Source organism: Andrographis paniculata, unplaced genomic scaffold (genome assembly GCF_009805555.1).
Source record: "Andrographis paniculata isolate CXL003 unplaced genomic scaffold, ASM980555v1 Contig73END, whole genome shotgun sequence".
Taxonomy (NCBI): domain Eukaryota; kingdom Viridiplantae; phylum Streptophyta; class Magnoliopsida; order Lamiales; family Acanthaceae; genus Andrographis; species Andrographis paniculata.
The window spans coordinates 1,458,115-1,476,924 of NW_026137610.1; the positions used below are offsets into that span (position 1 = coordinate 1,458,115).

The window sequence follows — 18,810 nt, forward strand, 5'->3', positions numbered from 1 at the left end:
TTTTAACTAATAATTGTTTTAGATAGATTATGATAGATCATGCCTCTAGTAAATGATTATGTTTTTCATAGAAATATCTACGGAACATATACACTTTCCAAATATAGAATACAAGATGAGGCGTATAAATGGAAACTGTCTGTTACTCGTTGCGCCTGACAGTTGCCACGTCATGCAACGAAGAAGCGCCACGTGTGTTTGACACCAGAAATCGAGGCGAGAGGAAGAAGAAGAAGAAAACCAAAGCAATTGTAAAGAAAACGAAATCTCAAATAGTTTCATAGCTGACTGAACTAACTATCTTACGTAAGAGTCGCTGAAGATGGAATGCAGTGCGGAGCAGAAGCTACCGGTCTACACTGAAGTAGTTGTTCAAAGTTGAGAGTTCCCCGATATCAAACAGTCAAATCGTTTCACAGTTGGAAGGTGTGTTTGAGATTTGAGAAGAAATGGAATCGAAGCACATGTTGATGTCAGCGTTGGGCGTGGGAATCGGAGTCGGAGTGGGGCTTGGATTGGCGTCTGGATCGCAAGCCCTCAGCAAATGGACCGGCGGATTATCCACTTCCTCCGGCGTTACTCGGCAAGTGATGGAGGAGGAGCTGTTCAGTCTTATTTCCGACGGTAGGGATAGCAAAGTCACCTTCGATCAATTTCCCTACTACCTAAGGTAACAATTCCTCTCTCGTCTCATCTCTGCTCCATAGCTTCCTTGCTTCATTAACCTAACTTATACTCAACTGAATAAATGTCAGTGAACAAACCAGAGTGCTGTTAACGAGCGCAGCCTTTGTTCATTTGAAAAGAGCTGATTTTACCAAGCACACTAGAAATCTTTCTCCTGCAAGTCGAACAATTTTGCTTTCTGGCCCTGCTGGTGAGTTCCTTACTCAATATTTATGTTTGATCCATCGTGCATATGCTAATATCAATTAATCTGTTGGTGCTCATCTTCTAGAGATGTATCAGCAAATGCTTGCTAAGGCATTAGCTCATTATTTTGAGGCAAAATTGTTGCTGTTAGATGTAACTGACTTTTCTCTCAAGGTGAGTGGACCTTATACAATATATCTACTTCTGGTTATTTGCTCGATGGAGATACTGTTCTAATGATTTTTAAGTGGTTTTCTTATGATCAGATTCAGAGCAAATATGGGAGTCCGAATAAAGAATCTGTAAGTTAACCAGATTTTTCGGCTTTTTGCTTTGGCTTTTTGAGTTCTTTAGCTAATATGTTTGTCCCAGTCTCTTAAAAGATCCACATCTGAAGCAACTTTGGGCCGGATTTCTGAATTGCTTGGATCATTCTCCTTGCTCCAATCAAAGGATGAAACTACAGGCAAGAGTTTACATATAATCTTTTTTCTTGTGAAGATCCCCGGCCTTTGCAAGATGTTTCTTTGATATGATGATATCAACATTTAGTCATCAGTTTGTTCTGTTCCAGGTGCATTGCCTAGACAAAGAAGTGGAGCTGATCTTGCATCCATGTTCGTAATGGATTCTTATTTCTTGTTACCCCAACCCTCTGAACGTTTTGAATTGTTGCATACAATCCATCCTGATTAAAAATTGCTTTCATGAGTGCAGCGGGCCAGAAACTCCTAAACAGTGTGGGCTCCGGAGGAATGCTTCTGCCTCGTCAAGCATCGACAGCCTTGGATCTACCGGTGCACTTCCAATATCAGGTTTTGAATGTCACCATTCAGAAAAAATGTAGAACTGTTCTGAAACATGTCTAATCATGATCTTCATTTTTTAGCTAATGTTAAGAGAACCAGCAGTTGGTGTTTCGATGAGAAGCTTTTTATGCAGACACTTGCCAAGGTATGAACTCACACCCTTCTCTCACTCATTCAAATCAATTTATGAAGTCTGTCTGTCTGTCTCTCCACTTACAGTTAAATAATGCAGGTTCTCGTCAAAGTATCGAAGATATACCCTGTGGTCCTATACATTAGGGATGTTGAGAAACTACTCTGCAGATCACAGAGAGTTCACATCTTGTTCCAGATGATGTTGAAGAAACTGTCTGGATACATACTAATCCTCGGTTCTAGATTTGTTTGCCCAGAAAACGATTACAGAGAAGTAGATGAGAGAATCTCTTCAGTGTTCCCATACAATATAGAGATAAAACCCCCGGACGATGTAAATCACCTTGTGAGCTGGAAGTCTCAGCTGGAGGAGGACATGAGGGTAATCCAATTCCAGGATAATAAGAATCACATCAGTGAGGTGCTTGCTGCAAATGATCTTGACTGTGACGATCTGGACTCTCTCTGTTTGGCGGACACGCTGGTTCTTAGCAAATATATTGAGGAAATGGTGTTATCTGCCATTTCATACCATCTGATGAACACCACAGAGCCTTGTTATAGAAATGGGAAGCTTGTTATATCATCAGCAAGGTCTGTCTATAGCTTCGCTTCTTCCTTAAACAGCCAATATAGATAGTTAATTGATTAACTCGTTTGACTTGTTATATCTGCCTTGCATCAGTTTGTCACATGGATTGAGCATATTTGAGGAAGGTAAATCTACAACGAATGACACTTTAAGACTTGAAGCACAAGCTGAAATGAAAATCGAAACCTCTGGACCAGCAAGCAAGAATGTAGATCCAACATCATCAAGAACTCCAGTATGGCTTTCTCGATGTTCATTTTTTCCCTTAGCGTCATGTGAGATTGCTTCCTTTTATTGCTGCAGGAAACCCCTCCAGACAATGAATTCGAAAAACGAATAAGGCCAGAAGTCATTCCAGCTGGTGAAATCAATGTGACATTTGCAGATATAGGTGCTCTGGACGATATTAAGCAATCTCTGCAGGAGTTGGTTATGTTACCGTTGAGAAGACCCGACCTTTTCGGCGGTGGCTTATTGAAGCCATGTAGAGGAATACTGCTTTTCGGGCCACCTGGTACGGGGAAAACAATGCTAGCCAAAGCCATAGCTAAAGAAGCTGGAGCAAGCTTTATCAACGTGTCGATGTCCACCATCACTTCAAAGTGGTTTGGCGAAGATGAGAAGAACGTTAGAGCTTTGTTCACCCTTGCATCCAAGGTTTCACCAACCATAATATTTGTAGACGAAGTCGATAGCATGTTGGGACAGAGAAATCGAGCCGGGGAGCACGAGGCGATGCGGAAGATAAAGAATGAGTTTATGGCACACTGGGACGGATTGTTGACAAAAACTGGGGAAAGAATATTAGTTCTTGCTGCAACCAATAGGCCATTTGATCTTGATGAAGCCATCATCAGACGCTTTGAGAGAAGGTACTGATTCAGGATTTCATCCAAATATTGGCAATTTAATGGCTTTGGTAGATAACATATGAAAGAGTTGATTGCTTTTGTGACTGCAGAATCATGGTTGGATTGCCATCCATGGCAAACAGGGAAAGGATCTTAAGGGTGCTACTGTCAAAGGAGAAAACCCATCAAGAATTGGATTATGCAGAGCTTGCAAGAATGACAGAAGGATACAGTGGGAGTGATCTAAAGGTTTCAACCTCAGCAATACACATTGCAGCTTATTACATTATTACACAGCTAATGTTGATTGCCTTTGACACAGAACCTGTGCATCACTGCTGCCTATCGTCCAGTCCGGGAAGTGATAAAGCAGGAGAGGCTAAACAATGAAGCAAGCATGGATAGAACAAAGAAAGGACAGAAGCATGGAGACAATTCTGGGAGAGAGGGTAAGAAGGAAAGGGCAATCACCGTCAGGCCACTGGACATGAAAGATTTTAAGGAAGCAAAAAATCAGGTATTCTGTGTTCTAAAGGCTTCAAAAAGTTTACTCACCTGTGGAGTTCTAATTTACATATGTTGACAGATCGCCGCTAGCTTCGCTGCTGGAGGGTCTGTAATGGCAGAATTGAAGCAATGGAATGAACTGTACGGAGAAGGCGGTTCGAGGAAGAAGGAACAACTATCCTACTTCTTGTAAGAAAGTAACCCCATGTTTAGATTTAGCTATCACTAAGGTACAATGCGAGTTCTTGCATAAACATAATTTGAATAAAATTTTAGCCAAGGCAAAGCAACAAAGCAACAGTAGTTATACTTACCATACTCAGGTTGGAACCTCACCACACCAACACCATCACCAGATATAGATATGAACAGTAGCAAATGAGTCTGGATGTGCAAAGATATGGACACTAAATGAGACTAAAAAAACAAGTGAGAACTGCATCGACGCGGGCACACCGTATGCTCAATCACTCTTCTTATCCTTCAACGGGCCTCTCGGGATTTTGCTCAAGACTTTAGCATCAAACACTGCATACTGTTTCTTGAGCTCAACCATTGCCTTCTCCGCGTAGAAGTCCACTTTGTCTTGATATTTCTCATAAAAGATGGGAACAGTGAATAGCAGAACAGTAGCTGTTAAGAGAATCAAAATCAGGGTTACGACCGCCAAGACGCAAATAATGGTTACAACATTATGACAAGGTTAGACATTACTTGTATACAGCAGTGTCAAGAAGTCGAAGCAACTGCCCACAAACGACACGGCCCACAACCCAGCAATAGCCTAATTGAAAGCAAACAGAGCCATGTCAGATAAGCAAAACCAAAACATAGCTAATACCTCTAGGATCAAGAAACTACACTATAAGCTTATTAAACTCCGAATGAAGACATTGCCAATAGAACTACAATCTCAGGCGTATCTATAATCAGGATACGGAAATAGCAACTGTGGACTTCAAAGATGAGCAGCAATGTAGCATAAGAAATGTTCAATATAGAGATTAAGCTACTGCTAACTAAATGAAAAGACATACAGCAAGGAACTTTTTCAAATCCTTTCCAGAGGCAATATCCCTCAGAACTGCAAAGCCACGGTTGATCTCAACCCTCAGACAAGATGCAAACTTTCGTACAGGTTCTTCAGGAATAATTACTTGTGGGATTTGAGGAGGTGATCTATAGAGAAGGATACACACATTAGTCAGTCCACATTACATCTAGCTTTCAGATGCTAAAACAATAAACTTAATGACAAAAAGGACAGCTCACTTTTTGATGAAGGTGGATGCAGTTGACCACAAGAACACAATAACCAACCCAAGCATCAATCCATGACAAACAAATGCAAGCAAATGATATTCCAGGACAACAAACAAAACCCAGATAGCAGTAGCCACACTCAGCACCCCAGCAGAGACCTTCTTATCCTTCCATAGAAACACATCAGCCACTGGCCATCCAGAAACTCAAATTATTTTTGTATTCCATCTTTTCATTAAATAAACAAACCCAATTGCTTAATTCCATTCTATTCATCTTTCTTGATGTAAAAAGTATCATTGTTCAACAAAAGTTGAGCACACAACATGTTAAAAAAAAAAAAGTTGAAATCAATCAAAGCCCGGACCATCTGCATCCTTTGTCCCACCAACAGCAAAATCAACTTGCTATAAAGATTAATAAAATAGTTACCAAATCAAAGAGAGAGAATCAAGTCTTATTCAACTGAAAACAAAGCCAGGTAAAAAGTTTTGTATAATAAAGTGCTTACGTACATATAATTCCATTATTTCAACCTACCAAAGGGAAAATGTCAATGCCCCTAACTTAATTCTGGACTATCCTGATCTTGCTCCTAATCCCAGTGGCAAGAAGTAATAAGAATTTTTTTTTTTTTTTTTTTTTTTTTTTTTTTTTTATGCAATGACAAAAGGGGTGAGAAAATGAAGGGGACAATTTGGCTATTTTCTTAGAACCAGCAAAAGAGCAGTAAGGCACAATATCGAACTTCTTCACAAAAAAAAAAAAAAAAAAATTAAAAAATGAAGATCAGGCTGTTTGGAAAAATCCAATCCCCCAAACACACACACCCTAAAGAAAACAAGGGATCATCCTCAACTTGCCAACTTGCCATACATGGCGTTAAAATTCTCGATAAACTCCAAAACTTGAGTAACCACAAAAGTTGAGATCCCAAAATGGAAAAATGAAAATTAATATTTGAGTATGCATATAAACACAATAACAAAATAACTCCGGAAATAACCCTTTCCATCTCCTCGCCCAATCAGAGAAAATAGCTCACTACCCAATTATAAAAACATTAACGAATTTTTTACAGCTTAGTAAAGCAAAACTTCTGTCAAACAAGAAAAACAAGACGGCTGCGGGGAAAAACAACGAGAATCACAATTTGACACAAAATAAAGGCTTTACTTAAATCAGACATCGAAAGATAGCTGAAAAAGTAAGAAAATAAATAGTAAATCACAGTTGAAACTGTTGATTCAAGGTTTTCTTTTCGTATTAATTTTTTAACGTACGTTTGCCACCTCCGAGAAGTTCGTGAACCGACTTCTCCTTGCCGAAGAAGCGATTCACCTTAGCCTTCAACGACGGCTTCTTCTTCTCATCCTCTGAGTCCGATGAGGACGAGGACGAAGAGGAGTCGTGAGAATTGATTTTCTCCGATACTTTTTCCATCAAACTATCGTCCTTGTGCTGATCTGCCATCCTGAACAAGAAATCAAAACCAAAAATTCAACCACAGAGATCCTCGCAGATTCCGTGCGCGCGTGAGAATGCAAAAAATGAAAAGGAACGAACTTTGGAAGTGTAAAGCATCCAGTGTGTGTATTTTATAACATAAACAGAAAATAAATCTGCACCGTCGAAGTTAAGAGGGCCCTGATTTAACGGCCACGATTTAACGGCTACTTTGTTCGCAATTTATCGGCTCCGTGGTTAAGTTAACTTAGTGAGGCTGTCTTCCTCATCTGGGAAACTTCTGGAAGATTTATTTATAAAAAATAAAATAAAAAATACGACACTTTGCAGTCGACAAAATATTTAATCGGTTCTGAATTTAATAAAAAAATACATCAAAAAATACCCTCCAGCCACGTATTCCCTCCACAATAATTAATTTAGTGAATATTGTTCAGCGTGACATGACCTGGTGAAGGAGGTGAGGTCACGTGGCACCAATTTGAGCATTTGGGCTTGTTAGTATTGGGCCTCGGCTTTATTAAACAAACGGCCCAATATTAAAGTTAATTACTTAGGAGTATAATTCTCTTTTTTTTTTTTTTTTTTTTTTTTTTTTTTTTTTAAACACTCTCTATATATAGACAGGAAGAAGTCAAGACTGCAACTGCAACTGCAACCGCAATCCTCCAATGGATCATCCTAAATGTCCTAAATGTCAGCTCTTAGTTTACGAAGTTTTGTGCTTATCCGATCATCAAACATAGGTAGGATTTGGATAGAATTTTGATCAAATGTTGTTATAAAAACCATCGAATTAACAACAACTTAGACTTTGAATATTCTATTTTCCAGTAGCCATTAGTGCCCACGCAATGCAGAAGAAGATTATAGTCCATTTCTTGTTAACCCTCCTTTCCCTTGCAAATCTTTGCCACTGCCTACCTCTTTCGACAAAGTCGAGGTGGATCATCGACGAGGCGAATGGAAACCGCGTGAAGCTGGTCTGTGCCAACTGGGCAGCCCACCTCGACGCCATGGTGGCCGAAGGTCTTAACAGAAGACCTGTCGGAGAAATAGCAAAGGACGTGAAGCGTATGGGGTTCAATTGCGTGAGGTTCACCTGGGCCACGTATATGTTCACTCGATTCTCCAACGTAACCGTGTCGGAATCTTTGGGTAAACTCGGGCTTCACGACGCCATTGAAGGGATCAAGAAGCAAAACCCTAATTTTCTGAAACTCAAATTAATCGACGCCCATAGACGCGTGGTCGATGCTCTGGCGGAGAATGGCGTCATGGCGGTGCTCGATAATCAAGTCAGCAAGCCGTCGTGGTGCTGCAGCAACGACGACGACAATGGCTTCTTCGGCGACAAGTATTTCGACACCATCGAATGGCTCCGAGGTCTGTCCATGGCGGCCAAGCACTACAACAACACTCCCACGGTACTGTCCCAATTCCCAATTCCCAACTTCAATCAATTCACTACACATTTCTACATCTCAATCGATTTAATTAATTCGATGAAAAAATTTGCAGCTTGTGGCGATGAGCCTGAGGAACGAGCTTCGAGGGCCACGTCAGAATCCGAAAGATTGGTACAAATACGTGAAGAAAGGAACAAATGCAATCCACAAATACAATCCCAACCTTCTGGTCCTCGTCTCGGGGCTGGATTTTGACCTCAGCTTCTCCTTCTTGAAGAAGACGCCATTGAAACTGAGCTTGAGGAACAAACTGGTCTACGAGTTTCATCGATACGCATTTTCTGCAGGGCAGAAAGGAATGTGGTTGAAGAAGCGTTTCACCAAAGCCTGTGAAGGGCTCAACGACGAAATCGAGAGATTAGTAGGGTTCTTGGGAGAGGGCCAAAATGCTGCCCCTCTCTTCGTCACTGAATTTGGGGCAGATCTTGAAGATTTGGGCACTGCTGAATCCCTTTTCTTGGACTGTTTCATGGGCTATTTGGCTGAACACGACCTCGATTGGGGGATCTGGGCTTTGCAGGGAGGTTACTATTTCAAGAAAGGAATTCGTAATCCTAACGAAACCTTCGGATTACTCAATAACGATTGGTCCGCCATTAGAAACCCCAGCTTTTCCCAGAAACTTGAATTTATTCAGCAACAGCTACGAGGTAAGTACGAGGTTACCCTATCCTATCATTAATTATTGCCATTCTTTTCATTAATCGATCATATGTTGTTTGGTAGATCCTAAATCGAAGGGCCGGCCGTACCGAATCCTGCATCATCCCTCGAGCGGGCAGTGCGTCCAGGTCGGCGACAAGCAAGTCTACGTCGGCGACTGCCGGAGTTTCAGCCGGTGGGATTTCCGGGGGAATGGGAATCCGATCAAGCTGGTGGGCACCGGAAAGTGCCTGTCGGCCGGCGGGGATGGCGTGGCGGTGACGGTTTCCGATGATTGCAGCAGCAAGTGGGAATGGATGCCCGGGACAAATTATCAGCTGACGACGAAGGACAGCAATGGGAAGTATTTGTGCCTGGAATGGAATCTTGAATACGAAACAACGGTTTTTACGAATGAGTGCAAGTGCTTCGCCGGAGACGACGATTACGCCATGGATTGCCGTGAAACCCCACTCACACAGTGGTTTAAATTTATTCCGGCCAATGTTTATTGATTAATTTTAGTTCTTGTCATTATCGATCTTGTAATAACCTTCAGGGAATTCTTTGTTGATATTTTTCCCTGAAAATGCTAAAAAGCTGTTTCTTCTTCTTCTTCTTTTTTAAAAATGTGTTTATATGTCGTATAAAAAATCACGTTGAGATTTTAAATTTTGGAGTTATGAGTTTTAGTAAAAATATTTTACTATTGTTTATATGTGAAAATGATCCAAAGAGGATACAAATTATATAAAAATACTATTATTTAAATTCAAACTGAAATTTTAAATTAAAATCAAACAAACTCTAAGATTATGTTTATTTGTATATTTCAAACTTTAAAATTCTATTATTCATTATTTTTTATGGCAAAATTTTTAAATCAATAATTACTTTTTATTTGGTTATATTAGACTTAAATATATATATATATATATATATTTAAACTATCACATAAATATATATATATTTATATTAGAAAAAAATCAATTTTGGTTGCAGTATAAAATTTTAGTCCAATATAAAAAAACTATCAATTTTGGTAATAATATAAACTATTTCAATCAATTTTAGTTCCATAATTTAAAAATAAATCTAAATCGATGATGGGGATCTAACTGAAGTGATGATTTGAACAAAACAAGACTGACACTATGGGATCACCTGTCCTAAAAATAAATCCTATCCCCCTATTCTCACGTGCATGATGTATATATATACACATGTATGTATATAAAATGTTACTTTATACACCTAAACAAGTCTATGTCCATGTCAATGTTTACATCACTTCTGTTAGATCCACGTCATTAAATTAGATTTACTTTAAAATTGTGCGACTAAAATTGATTAAAATAATTTATATTGACATCAAAATTGATTAATTTTTTTATTTGGACCAAAATTGAAGAATCTGATTATATTAGTACCAAAATTGATTTTTTTTCCATTTATATTATATCAATTAATGACTCTAAATAAAAATTCTACTATTTTCAATCTCAAATTAACTCAACTCCCTTACTTCAACCAAATACATCCTAAATGAATGAATATGGCCATCGTGATAATAGACCCATCACCTATAATTTGTTAAATAAATATATAATAGCATAACAATAGTCGTATTATATGTGCCCATGTTATGTTTCACACCAAATTTGAATAGAGTATCTAACCATATGGTATGTTTGATTTCATTAATTAAAAAAAAGAAATTATAAAAAATTGTAAATCGGACGAATTTTCCACTAGTTAATTGTAATACTAACTCATCCATGTAGATCACTCCCGTTAATACCACAAATAATCTTCATTTCCCGCACCGGGAGCTAGTGCTTGCTATCTAAGAGTCTGCAATGTCAAATAATAAAAACTTCTTTTATTAATAAGGAAATTAATTCATAGTGAAAGTGTAGCATGAAATAAAATTTAAGATTCTTTAAATTTTATTATTATTATTATTGTTTTACAAAATCTTGGATGAATTTTGTATAATTTGCAACAATAATGAAATTATAATAAGAGGAAAATATGTTGACTATAGAAAGCGTCGGGGTTAGCTACATCTATCCCCTCCCCCTTTAAATTAAATTTTTTAAAATAAAATTAAAATATATAATTTTCTTAAGAAAAAGCAAAAGTAAAATTAAAATATATAATTTTCTTAAGAAAAAGCAAAAGTAAAATTAAAATATATAATTTTCTTAAGAAAAAGCAAAAGTAACAAAATAAATTGGCATACCAAAATGAAAAATGAACACCACACTTAGGTAATCATATATATATATATATATTTAAGAAAGTAATACTTCCTCCTTCCACTAAGTATATATTTACTTTTGGCGCGGAGATTAAGGAATAATAGTATTTTAATTATAGTGGGTAGTTAAAAGTAGTAAAATGACATTTTTGCCCTTACTTTTTTGGTATAAAAGTAATGATGTAATGTAAAGTAGGGGTATTTGTGGAAAAAATAGAGTATTTAATGAAATGATTACTTTGTAATTGGACGTCCCAAAATAGAAACATGTATACTTTCTAGTTGGACGGAGGGAGTATATTTTTATTAAAAATAATAAGCTCAAAATTGTACTATGTTTCTGTGTCTCAAATTGTCGTATTAAGCAATTGTCATTGTATTGATTGTCAACGAAGGGACCCCACAACCAAATCGCAGAGAAACTGACATTACCAAGTTCATTTTAATAAATTTAAAAGAAAATAATTAAATAAGGAAAAAGAAAATCATTTTTGTTATATTACAGTAAATCATAATAATCAATTTTGATCTATTAAAAACTTTCGGTCAATTTTAATTTTATTTAAAATAAAATTAAACACAACTATATTGATAATAATAATAATAATAATAATAATAATAATAATATATTATATATATTCAAGAAATTTGTCCCGTAAGAATGACATAGTGGTGTAGTGGTTGAACTTATGGCCATGAGATCATGGTTCAAACCTCCGACATCTCAGGTTCATCTGCCACACATGATTCAATGTGTCTTTCCGTCATCAAAAAAGAAATTCGTTTAAATTTATCTTTTATTATAAAAAAATATTTTAGTTTTTTATTAGTAAAAAAATCTCTATTTTACATATTTTTGTAAAACCCATATCAAGTCAATGGACATAAATTTTTTATAATGAAACAACAACAACAATTTATATTCTAAATAGATTATTATAAATTTTTTTAGTTAGAATGTACTACATATTTTTTTAATATAAATAATTTATATTTTAATTGATGATTATAATTTTTGTTAAAAGATTATAAAAGCAATATTTATATTTTTTAATTTTCAAATTATAAGTTATGAATTAAAATTACTTTTAGTATTTTACTAAAATTCTTTAAAAATAAATGCATATACAATTGTAATTATTAAATATATATTGATTTATTATTTTTGTTATTGGGTCAGTTCGCTCATCAAATTTTTTAGACATATTTTATTATTATTATTATTAAGAAGGATATATATATATATACTACATCCTACTTTTTTTTATTTTTATATTTGAATATTAATTATTATATAAAAAATATAATATAAATTAAAAAAAAATTACAAAAAATATTTCCATTAGTATCTTATAATATTAATAAAATGATATTAGTACAAAAAATTATACAATTATAAAAATATTTAATTCATTAAAATTAATAATTAAATAAAAATTACTTTTATATTATCGATACATTTAATTTATTTTGCAATTATTTTTAATTTATTAAACTCGTGGAGGGAGGAAGTACAAATTATAGATAGAATAATTTGTAAGAAAATTGTGTTTTTAGGATCCATGATTTTTGTTCTTGCAATTAAATAATACTCATTAAAGATATTAGTAAATTAGCACCAATTAATCAGAATAATAATAAGGAACTAAAATTAATGTTATAATATAACAAAATCTTCCAACATAACCACCAAACAAGGAACAACACAAAGAACACATAGAATCGCACCAAGCGATCAATCTTCTCACTCCCGCTCGGCTCCTACACCCTACAAAATCCACTAATAACCATCGATGTATATATGTATATATATATATATATAGCAGCAGGGAGTAATGGATAAACCTAAAAAAAAGAGGTAACAATCTTACCTTATCAAGCAAAAAATTGGAAACGAAGTTGAACGAGATAAGTATCGAGAAAGATGGAATCAATAGAGACTAGTTTCAAGATCGCGAACGGAGCTAAGGAGAAGATTGTACAGACCTGTTTAACTATGAAAAAAAGTAAGATTCAATTTTAATCGCATTTTCAAACCGGATTAGGTAATATTTCGATCGGTCAATTAGAAACAGAAAACTCAACATATTTTTAAGTTTTTATGATGTTAAAGTATTTTTTATTACTTTATAATCAAAATATATACTTTAATGATTTATATTTTAAATTACATATATACATTTTATTTTTAATTATAAGTAATAACATAATATGAGTTAAATTTATCGTGTTATTAGTGAAATACTATTATATATATATATACACACATCATTAACATTATAATTTTTTTTATATATATTAGTGAAATACTATTATAATATTAACATTATAATTTTCTTTTTATGCAAGTGCGTTGAGGCTTTGTTTAATTGAAATTCACAATAATTATTATTATTATTATTATTATTATTATTAAGAATTTGAATCTATCACGTCACCTATTCACCCATACCATTAATCCGTATTCTTACACGACACTATTATTATTATTATTATTATTATTATTTGGAATATATACCATTTTAGACAAGTTTTGGGTGATTGACTCATTAGTTGACTTCTGACTAACAATTAATACACCACACCGTACTATTTAGTCCTCAATACAATAATTTTATTTATTATTTTTGTCTGTTTAAAAACAACAACAACAGTTTCATTTTTATAAATAATTATATCATTGTAAAATTATTTTTACATTTTTATTATTATTATACAGTTGTATTATTTTTTACACTGGTACACTCATAAAGGCAAAAAAAATATTTTATCCGTACTTTTTACTCACTATCAATATAATATCAATATTTTTTAAATTACGTGTAAAACACAATCCAAACTATAGTTATAAAATGAAAAAAGTAGATAAAATATGAATATTTGCTTAAAAATAATGAAACTGTAAAATAATAAAAAAATATAAGGTCAAAATATTGTCATTTAATGATCCAGCTCACGAAAAATCATCCATCGTTCTTAAGCAAAATAGTACGTTGACTTTCGTTGGCAATGTATCTGACATTTTTGGAAATTGTATTATATTTTGATACTCTACATTATAGGATTAAAATTAATGACTTGCTTAATTGTATATATATATATATATTTTTTTTATTTAATTTACGAATATGTAATATGTTAATAATATATACTTATATGTATGCAATGTAATTTAATGTAATGATATTAGTAAAATTGGAAATATTGTTATTGCAATAAATTGCGATACAAGTCATAATGACATAATTTAATTTCCAAGATTGCATTGCAGTCGTTAATTACAAATTTGACCAATTCAGCAACAATTCTGAATTTGGGGGAGTCCTGTAAATGTCACCCGTTAGGCGATGATGGCGTGAGATCCATATCCTGAATGGTTTGGATCGACTCTGGACTACGGATCCAGACCACTATATAATAACTGCTTTCCAATTCCTTCAATCCACTTCAGTTCCGCCTTGAATTGATCTTTCGTCCTCCCGAAGAACGATCTCGCGGCTTCTCCAATCATATAGTTTGCCAAAGGCCGTCTGCCGTCGTACAGGATGTGTTGAGCTGTTCCATGGGAGAATCTGATCAGCGATTGTAGAGCATTTTAAGGTTTGTGTATTTTGTATTTATCGATATCATACCTGTGCGCAGATTTATGCAGGTTATACATGCGATCGTGTTATCTAACGATTGAACAACGGAATCGGTACGGGATCGATTGACGAGTGAGTTAGCTGTTGATTGATGGCTTAAGGGCGTCAGTGTGGTTTGATTTGAACTTAGTCTAACTTTTATGGTTCCGTGGAAGAGTTCGCTCTGAGTATGGTGGTGTTTTCCTCTGTTTCGTTTGTGTATTTTGGATTCTGTTGAAGGTAATTGACCTGATAGTCCGCGCCTGGTAGTGCTATTCGCTGTGGAAACAATGTCGGTTGCGCGTCGAGTTTTGGTTCTGTCGATTTCTTCCACATAGTATAGAATCATTGGTTCTCCCCACTCGGTTTGCTTTTGTTGACGAACGGATGCAGTTTAAATAAAATATTAGTTGCCCGGTGATTAGATGACATCAGTCGGCTTTCAAGGGGATCTTGAATGACCACCGATCGCAGTGATACGATAATCATTGTCTGCCTTAGAACGGCCCTACTCCCTACCACACCGCCTGTTTTAATAAAATATTTCGTGCTTTTCTTTATTCTTTGTTCTACAAAGGTTTTAATTCCATTGATCTGTTTATTTTTTATACACAGTTGTTTGGTTTGATTGCTTTTTGAAATGTATATAATGGATTCGAGAATTATAAAATAAAAAATATAGGTGATGCCAAACTTTTGGCCTTTTGGGATTCCTGAATAAGTAGTTGGTTGTATGGTCTTGTCAATTCTTGAACACATGTCACTCTCTAATATCATCCTTTCGTATGTAGTTCGAATTTTTGAATTATGTGTGTTACTTTAAGTTGTAAAGCGGTCAATACTCGTGTATTTCTTGAGAAAGACTATTTTATACTCCACTAATTTTGTGATCTGTAGTATTTATTAATACAACTCATCATAGTTTTATAAAGCAATGCCATCTCATGTTTATTTCGAAGAATTCTTTGGAAGTAAGCTATCTCTTCATGCCAGTCGCTCTTTTTATACTTGCACTAGTTGAATTTAGTTTTGATGGCGAATCTTTGTGAGGCAAAGAGTTCTTATTTGATTCTCTGAACTGTGGGATGATAGTTTGCTAGTTGGCAATTCTGGGTTTGAATTCTGCAACAGAGGATATTATAGCCTTTGGAAAATGAGATATTGTTTCCTTATATTTACTTATCTGTTTATGCAGGCGTTGAAGTGAGAATCAGAAATTACTTGTTCACTTGCTATCGTCTTGTAAAAGAATGGCTCTTAATGCAACAGCTTCATGTCCGCCGCCCATGAAAGCTGTATCTAATGGCGTCTTTCAAGGGGATATTCCTATTAACTTTTCACTTCCTCTCTTGATAATACAGATATGCCTTGTAGTTGTCCTTACTCGTGTGCTCGCATATTTTCTCAGACCGCTAAGACAGCCGCGTGTCATTGCAGAGATCATTGTGAGCTTATCTTTCACTTGTCTTGTTTCTTTCATAATGCCACTTGATAATCTTTTGTTTACCTTTGCCGTACTTTGCTTTCTTAGTTGATCCCTTGAATATTCGCAGCATACATTGTGTTCAATTTGTGTCTTCCGTTTGCAATAAGGTGCTATTCATTTCTCCTTCTGCCTTTTGTGCTGACGCCATTCTCCTTTCTTACGACGCAACTTTTTACTTTAAGAGGGTTTGTTGGCTATTTCTTATACCAACTCTTAATTTGAAACATTGTTCTATGATTCTATTTCTATCGAGAATATTTTCTTTATCTCTATGCAGAAGATCCTGTGGTATTGATCGAACCAACTTCATGTAATGCAAGTTTGATTAAGATCTCTTCTATGCAGGGTGGAATTATACTAGGTCCATCTGCTTTAGGCCGTAACAAGAAGTATCTTCATGCTATTTTTCCAGCTCGGAGCCTCACAGTTTTGGATACAGTTGCAAACCTTGGACTTCTATTCTTTATGTTTCTGGTTGGCCTTGAGCTGGATCCAAAATCCCTTCGCCAGACTGGAAAGAAAACCTTAGGTATTGCTCTTGCAGGTATCTCAGTCCCATTTGTTATGGGAATTGGGACATCATTTTTGCTCAGAGCAACTATATCCAAAGGTGTGAGTCAAGGCCCTTTCCTAATATTCATGGGAGTGGCAATGTCCATCACTGCTTTTCCTGTCTTAGCTCGTATCTTGGCAGAGCTTAAACTTTTAACTACTGATGTTGGTCGGATAGCCATGTCTGCTGCTGCAGTCAACGATGTCGCCGCTTGGATTCTACTTGCACTTGCAATTGCCTTATCAGGCTCTGGCCATTCTCCCCTTGTTTCAGTCTGGTCATTCTTGAGTGGATCTAGTTTTGTAGGTTTGTGCATATTAGTAGCCCCGCCAGTTTTCAAATATATGGCTCGAAGATGTCCTGTAGGTGAGCCAGTAGATGAAATGTACATCTGCATTACATTGGCTGCTGTTTTGGCTGCTGGATTCGTTACTGATGCCATCGGTATCCATGCACTTTTCGGGGCTTTTGTGATTGGAATTCTTGTATCAAAGGAGGGAGCATTTTCTGGAGCATTGGTTGAAAAAGTGGAGGATCTTGTATCTGGTCTTCTGCTTCCTTTGTATTTTGTTTCTAGTGGACTCAAGACAAATGTAGCCACCATTCAAGGAGCTCAGTCATGGGGCCTTCTTGTGTTGGTTATATGTACAGCTTGTTTTGGGAAGGTTGTGGGCACAATTGCAGTTTCTCTCTTATGTAAAATACCTGTCAATGAAGCAGTAACTCTTGGTATCCTCATGAACACCAAAGGTTTAGTGGAGCTCATAGTTCTTAACATCGGGAAAGACCGCGGGGTATGTAACTATACGACCATCTAATTAGTTCGATCGATTGTTTCATTTCATCATCAGCTGATGTCTCTAATGTAATTTTGCAGGTCCTGAATGATCAAACGTTTGCGATCATGGTTTTGATGGCTCTAGTCACTACATTTATGACTACGCCCATCGTCGTGCGCATATACAAGCCGGCTCGACTCGCTATTTCGGAATACAAGCGAAGAACTATTCAGACAAAGGAATCAAACTCTCAACTCAAATTGCTGTTTTGTTTCCACAGTAGCAGCAATATCCCCTCTTTGCTTAATCTCATGGAGGCCTCTCGTGGCACCGGATATAGCGCCGGAGTTTGTGTCTATGCCATGCATCTGATGGAGCTGTCTGAAAGATCGTCCGCGATATCGATGGTTCACAAGGCAAGGAAAAACGGGATGCCATTTTGGAACAAGCGGAAGAACGGATCCGACGCAACTGAGGTTGTTGTTGCCTTTGAAGCCTTCCAGCATCTCAGCCGCGTGTCAATCCAACCTACGACAGCGATCTCGTCAATGTCCAGCATGCACGAGGACATCTGCAACAGCGCTGCCGCGAAGAATGTGGCGATGATAGTCCTCCCTTTCCACAAGCACCAAACAATTGACGGCACCTTGGAGACCACGCGAGTCGGTTTCAGGCAGGTGAACAGTAAGGTTCTCGAGCACGCTCCGTGCTCCGTCGGGATTTTAGTTGACCGTGGCCTCGGCGGGGCATCCCACATCGCCGCGAGCAATGTCGACTACAAGATCACAGCCCTCTTCTTCGGAGGCCACGACGATCGCGAAGCTCTGTCGTATGGAGCTCTTATGGCTGAGCACCCTGGCATTAGTTTAAACGTGGTTCGATTCATGGTCGACCCGGAGCTAGCCGGAGGCATTATCCAGGTCGATATCCACGACGCGGAAGAAGTTAGCTCGAGCGACGAAGCGTTCATCGCCGAGTTCAAAGCAAAAGCGTCGAAGGACAAGTCGATCGTTTATAAAGAAAGTGTCGTGAGAAGCAGCGCGGCAGAAGCCGTGGAGACGATGCGCGAATACAAACGCAGCAATCTGTTTGTTGTAGGAAGAATGCCGCAGGGGCAATTAGCTGCCGCGTTGAAGAACAACGGCAACGGTGGCAGCCTCAGCGGCGACGGATACTGCCCAGAACTGGGGGCGGTGGCGAACTTGCTGGTATCCCCGGAGTTCTCAATGGCATCTGTTTTGATAGTGCAGCAGTATCGTCCGCAACTGCCACCGGAATCTGTGGATTCACTGAAGGCAGTAGACGAGATCGGTGAGAATACATACTGAGTTTATATATACATTTATGTATGTAGGTATATCATATGTACATGTATTTATGTACGTGGAAGTAGCAGTGCTCATATTGTGCGCACCCGTTATATAAATAATATTTACTGCTGCTGCTCTGCAAAAGTATTGAAATTGTGATATTTTGAAATATTGGTCAAAAAATTAGA

General features: G+C 36.7%; 4 protein-coding genes across 8 annotated transcripts; 3 read left to right on the forward strand and 1 right to left on the reverse strand.

The window, feature by feature from the left end:
* Positions 1-122: 122 nt before the first annotated feature.
* On the forward strand, positions 123-4,169 carry LOC127265497 (uncharacterized). 2 transcript variants are annotated; one of them, XM_051295310.1, is made up of 14 exons: positions 123-670; positions 756-877; positions 959-1,047; positions 1,140-1,175; positions 1,246-1,339; positions 1,448-1,490; positions 1,591-1,688; positions 1,763-1,827; positions 1,915-2,411; positions 2,503-2,617; positions 2,713-3,281; positions 3,371-3,509; positions 3,583-3,777; positions 3,847-4,169. In XM_051295310.1, exons 1-14 carry the CDS (start codon positions 450-452, stop codon positions 3,958-3,960), a joined length of 2,397 nt encoding a protein of 798 aa, XP_051151267.1. In that variant the 5' UTR covers positions 123-449; the 3' UTR covers positions 3,961-4,169. The 2 variants fall into 2 exon arrangements, with proteins under 2 accessions (XP_051151267.1, XP_051151266.1); XM_051295309.1 differs by having other exon boundaries at positions 124-670; positions 2,503-2,644.
* LOC127265505 (reticulon-like protein B2) lies at positions 4,010-6,607 on the reverse strand. The gene is made up of 5 exons (XM_051295319.1): positions 6,314-6,607; positions 5,040-5,220; positions 4,805-4,946; positions 4,482-4,551; positions 4,010-4,400 (listed from the first exon to the last, which is right to left on the reverse strand). Exons 1-5 carry the CDS (start codon positions 6,501-6,503, stop codon positions 4,231-4,233), a joined length of 753 nt encoding a protein of 250 aa, XP_051151276.1. The 5' UTR covers positions 6,504-6,607; the 3' UTR covers positions 4,010-4,230.
* Positions 6,608-7,298: 691 nt separating this feature from the next.
* On the forward strand, positions 7,299-9,220 carry LOC127265503 (glycosyl hydrolase 5 family protein-like). Its single transcript, XM_051295317.1, has 3 exons — positions 7,299-7,924; positions 8,019-8,616; positions 8,693-9,220. The coding sequence occupies exons 1-3, from the start codon at positions 7,352-7,354 to the stop codon at positions 9,121-9,123; spliced, it is 1,602 nt and encodes a 533-aa protein (XP_051151274.1). The 5' UTR covers positions 7,299-7,351; the 3' UTR covers positions 9,124-9,220.
* Positions 9,221-14,341: 5,121 nt separating this feature from the next.
* LOC127265672 (cation/H(+) antiporter 18-like) lies at positions 14,342-18,810 on the forward strand. Of its 4 annotated transcripts, none has more exons than XM_051295602.1 (4): positions 14,342-14,471; positions 15,690-15,939; positions 16,326-17,327; positions 17,411-18,809. In XM_051295602.1, the coding sequence occupies exons 2-4, from the start codon at positions 15,745-15,747 to the stop codon at positions 18,638-18,640; spliced, it is 2,427 nt and encodes an 808-aa protein (XP_051151559.1). In that variant the 5' UTR covers positions 14,342-14,471; positions 15,690-15,744; the 3' UTR covers positions 18,641-18,809. The 4 variants fall into 4 exon arrangements, with proteins under 4 accessions (XP_051151559.1, XP_051151558.1, XP_051151560.1 ...); XM_051295601.1 differs by having other exon boundaries at positions 14,424-15,071; positions 17,411-18,810; XM_051295603.1 differs by having other exon boundaries at positions 14,424-14,587.

What these genes read in the sequence shown, in the direction of transcription:
- LOC127265505 (XM_051295319.1), bottom strand. Translation starts at nt 6,503, where the DNA reads ATGGCAGATCAGCACAAGGACGATAGTTTGATGGAAAAAGTATCGGAG. An exon ending in ACTTCTCGGAGGTGGCAAAC is followed by an intron (nt 5,221 to 6,313) that starts GTACGTTAAAAA and finishes CTGGATGGCCAG; the next exon opens with TGGCTGATGTGTTTCTATGG. An exon ending in GCATCCACCTTCATCAAAAA is followed by an intron (nt 4,947 to 5,039) that starts GTGAGCTGTCCT and finishes CCTTCTCTATAG; the next exon opens with ATCACCTCCTCAAATCCCAC.
- LOC127265503 (XM_051295317.1), top strand. Translation starts at nt 7,352, where the DNA reads ATGCAGAAGAAGATTATAGTCCATTTCTTGTTAACCCTCCTTTCCCTT. An exon ending in ACTACAACAACACTCCCACG is followed by an intron (nt 7,925 to 8,018) that starts GTACTGTCCCAA and finishes AAAAATTTGCAG; the next exon opens with CTTGTGGCGATGAGCCTGAG. An exon ending in TATTCAGCAACAGCTACGAG is followed by an intron (nt 8,617 to 8,692) that starts GTAAGTACGAGG and finishes GTTGTTTGGTAG; the next exon opens with ATCCTAAATCGAAGGGCCGG.
- LOC127265672 (XM_051295602.1), top strand. Translation starts at nt 15,745, where the DNA reads ATGGCTCTTAATGCAACAGCTTCATGTCCGCCGCCCATGAAAGCTGTA. An exon ending in GTGTCATTGCAGAGATCATT is followed by an intron (nt 15,940 to 16,325) that starts GTGAGCTTATCT and finishes TCTTCTATGCAG; the next exon opens with GGTGGAATTATACTAGGTCC. An exon ending in ACATCGGGAAAGACCGCGGG is followed by an intron (nt 17,328 to 17,410) that starts GTATGTAACTAT and finishes GTAATTTTGCAG; the next exon opens with GTCCTGAATGATCAAACGTT.
- LOC127265497 (XM_051295309.1), top strand. Translation starts at nt 450, where the DNA reads ATGGAATCGAAGCACATGTTGATGTCAGCGTTGGGCGTGGGAATCGGA. An exon ending in ATCAAAGGATGAAACTACAG is followed by an intron (nt 1,340 to 1,447) that starts GCAAGAGTTTAC and finishes GTTCTGTTCCAG; the next exon opens with GTGCATTGCCTAGACAAAGA. An exon ending in CGGTGCACTTCCAATATCAG is followed by an intron (nt 1,689 to 1,762) that starts GTTTTGAATGTC and finishes TTCATTTTTTAG; the next exon opens with CTAATGTTAAGAGAACCAGC.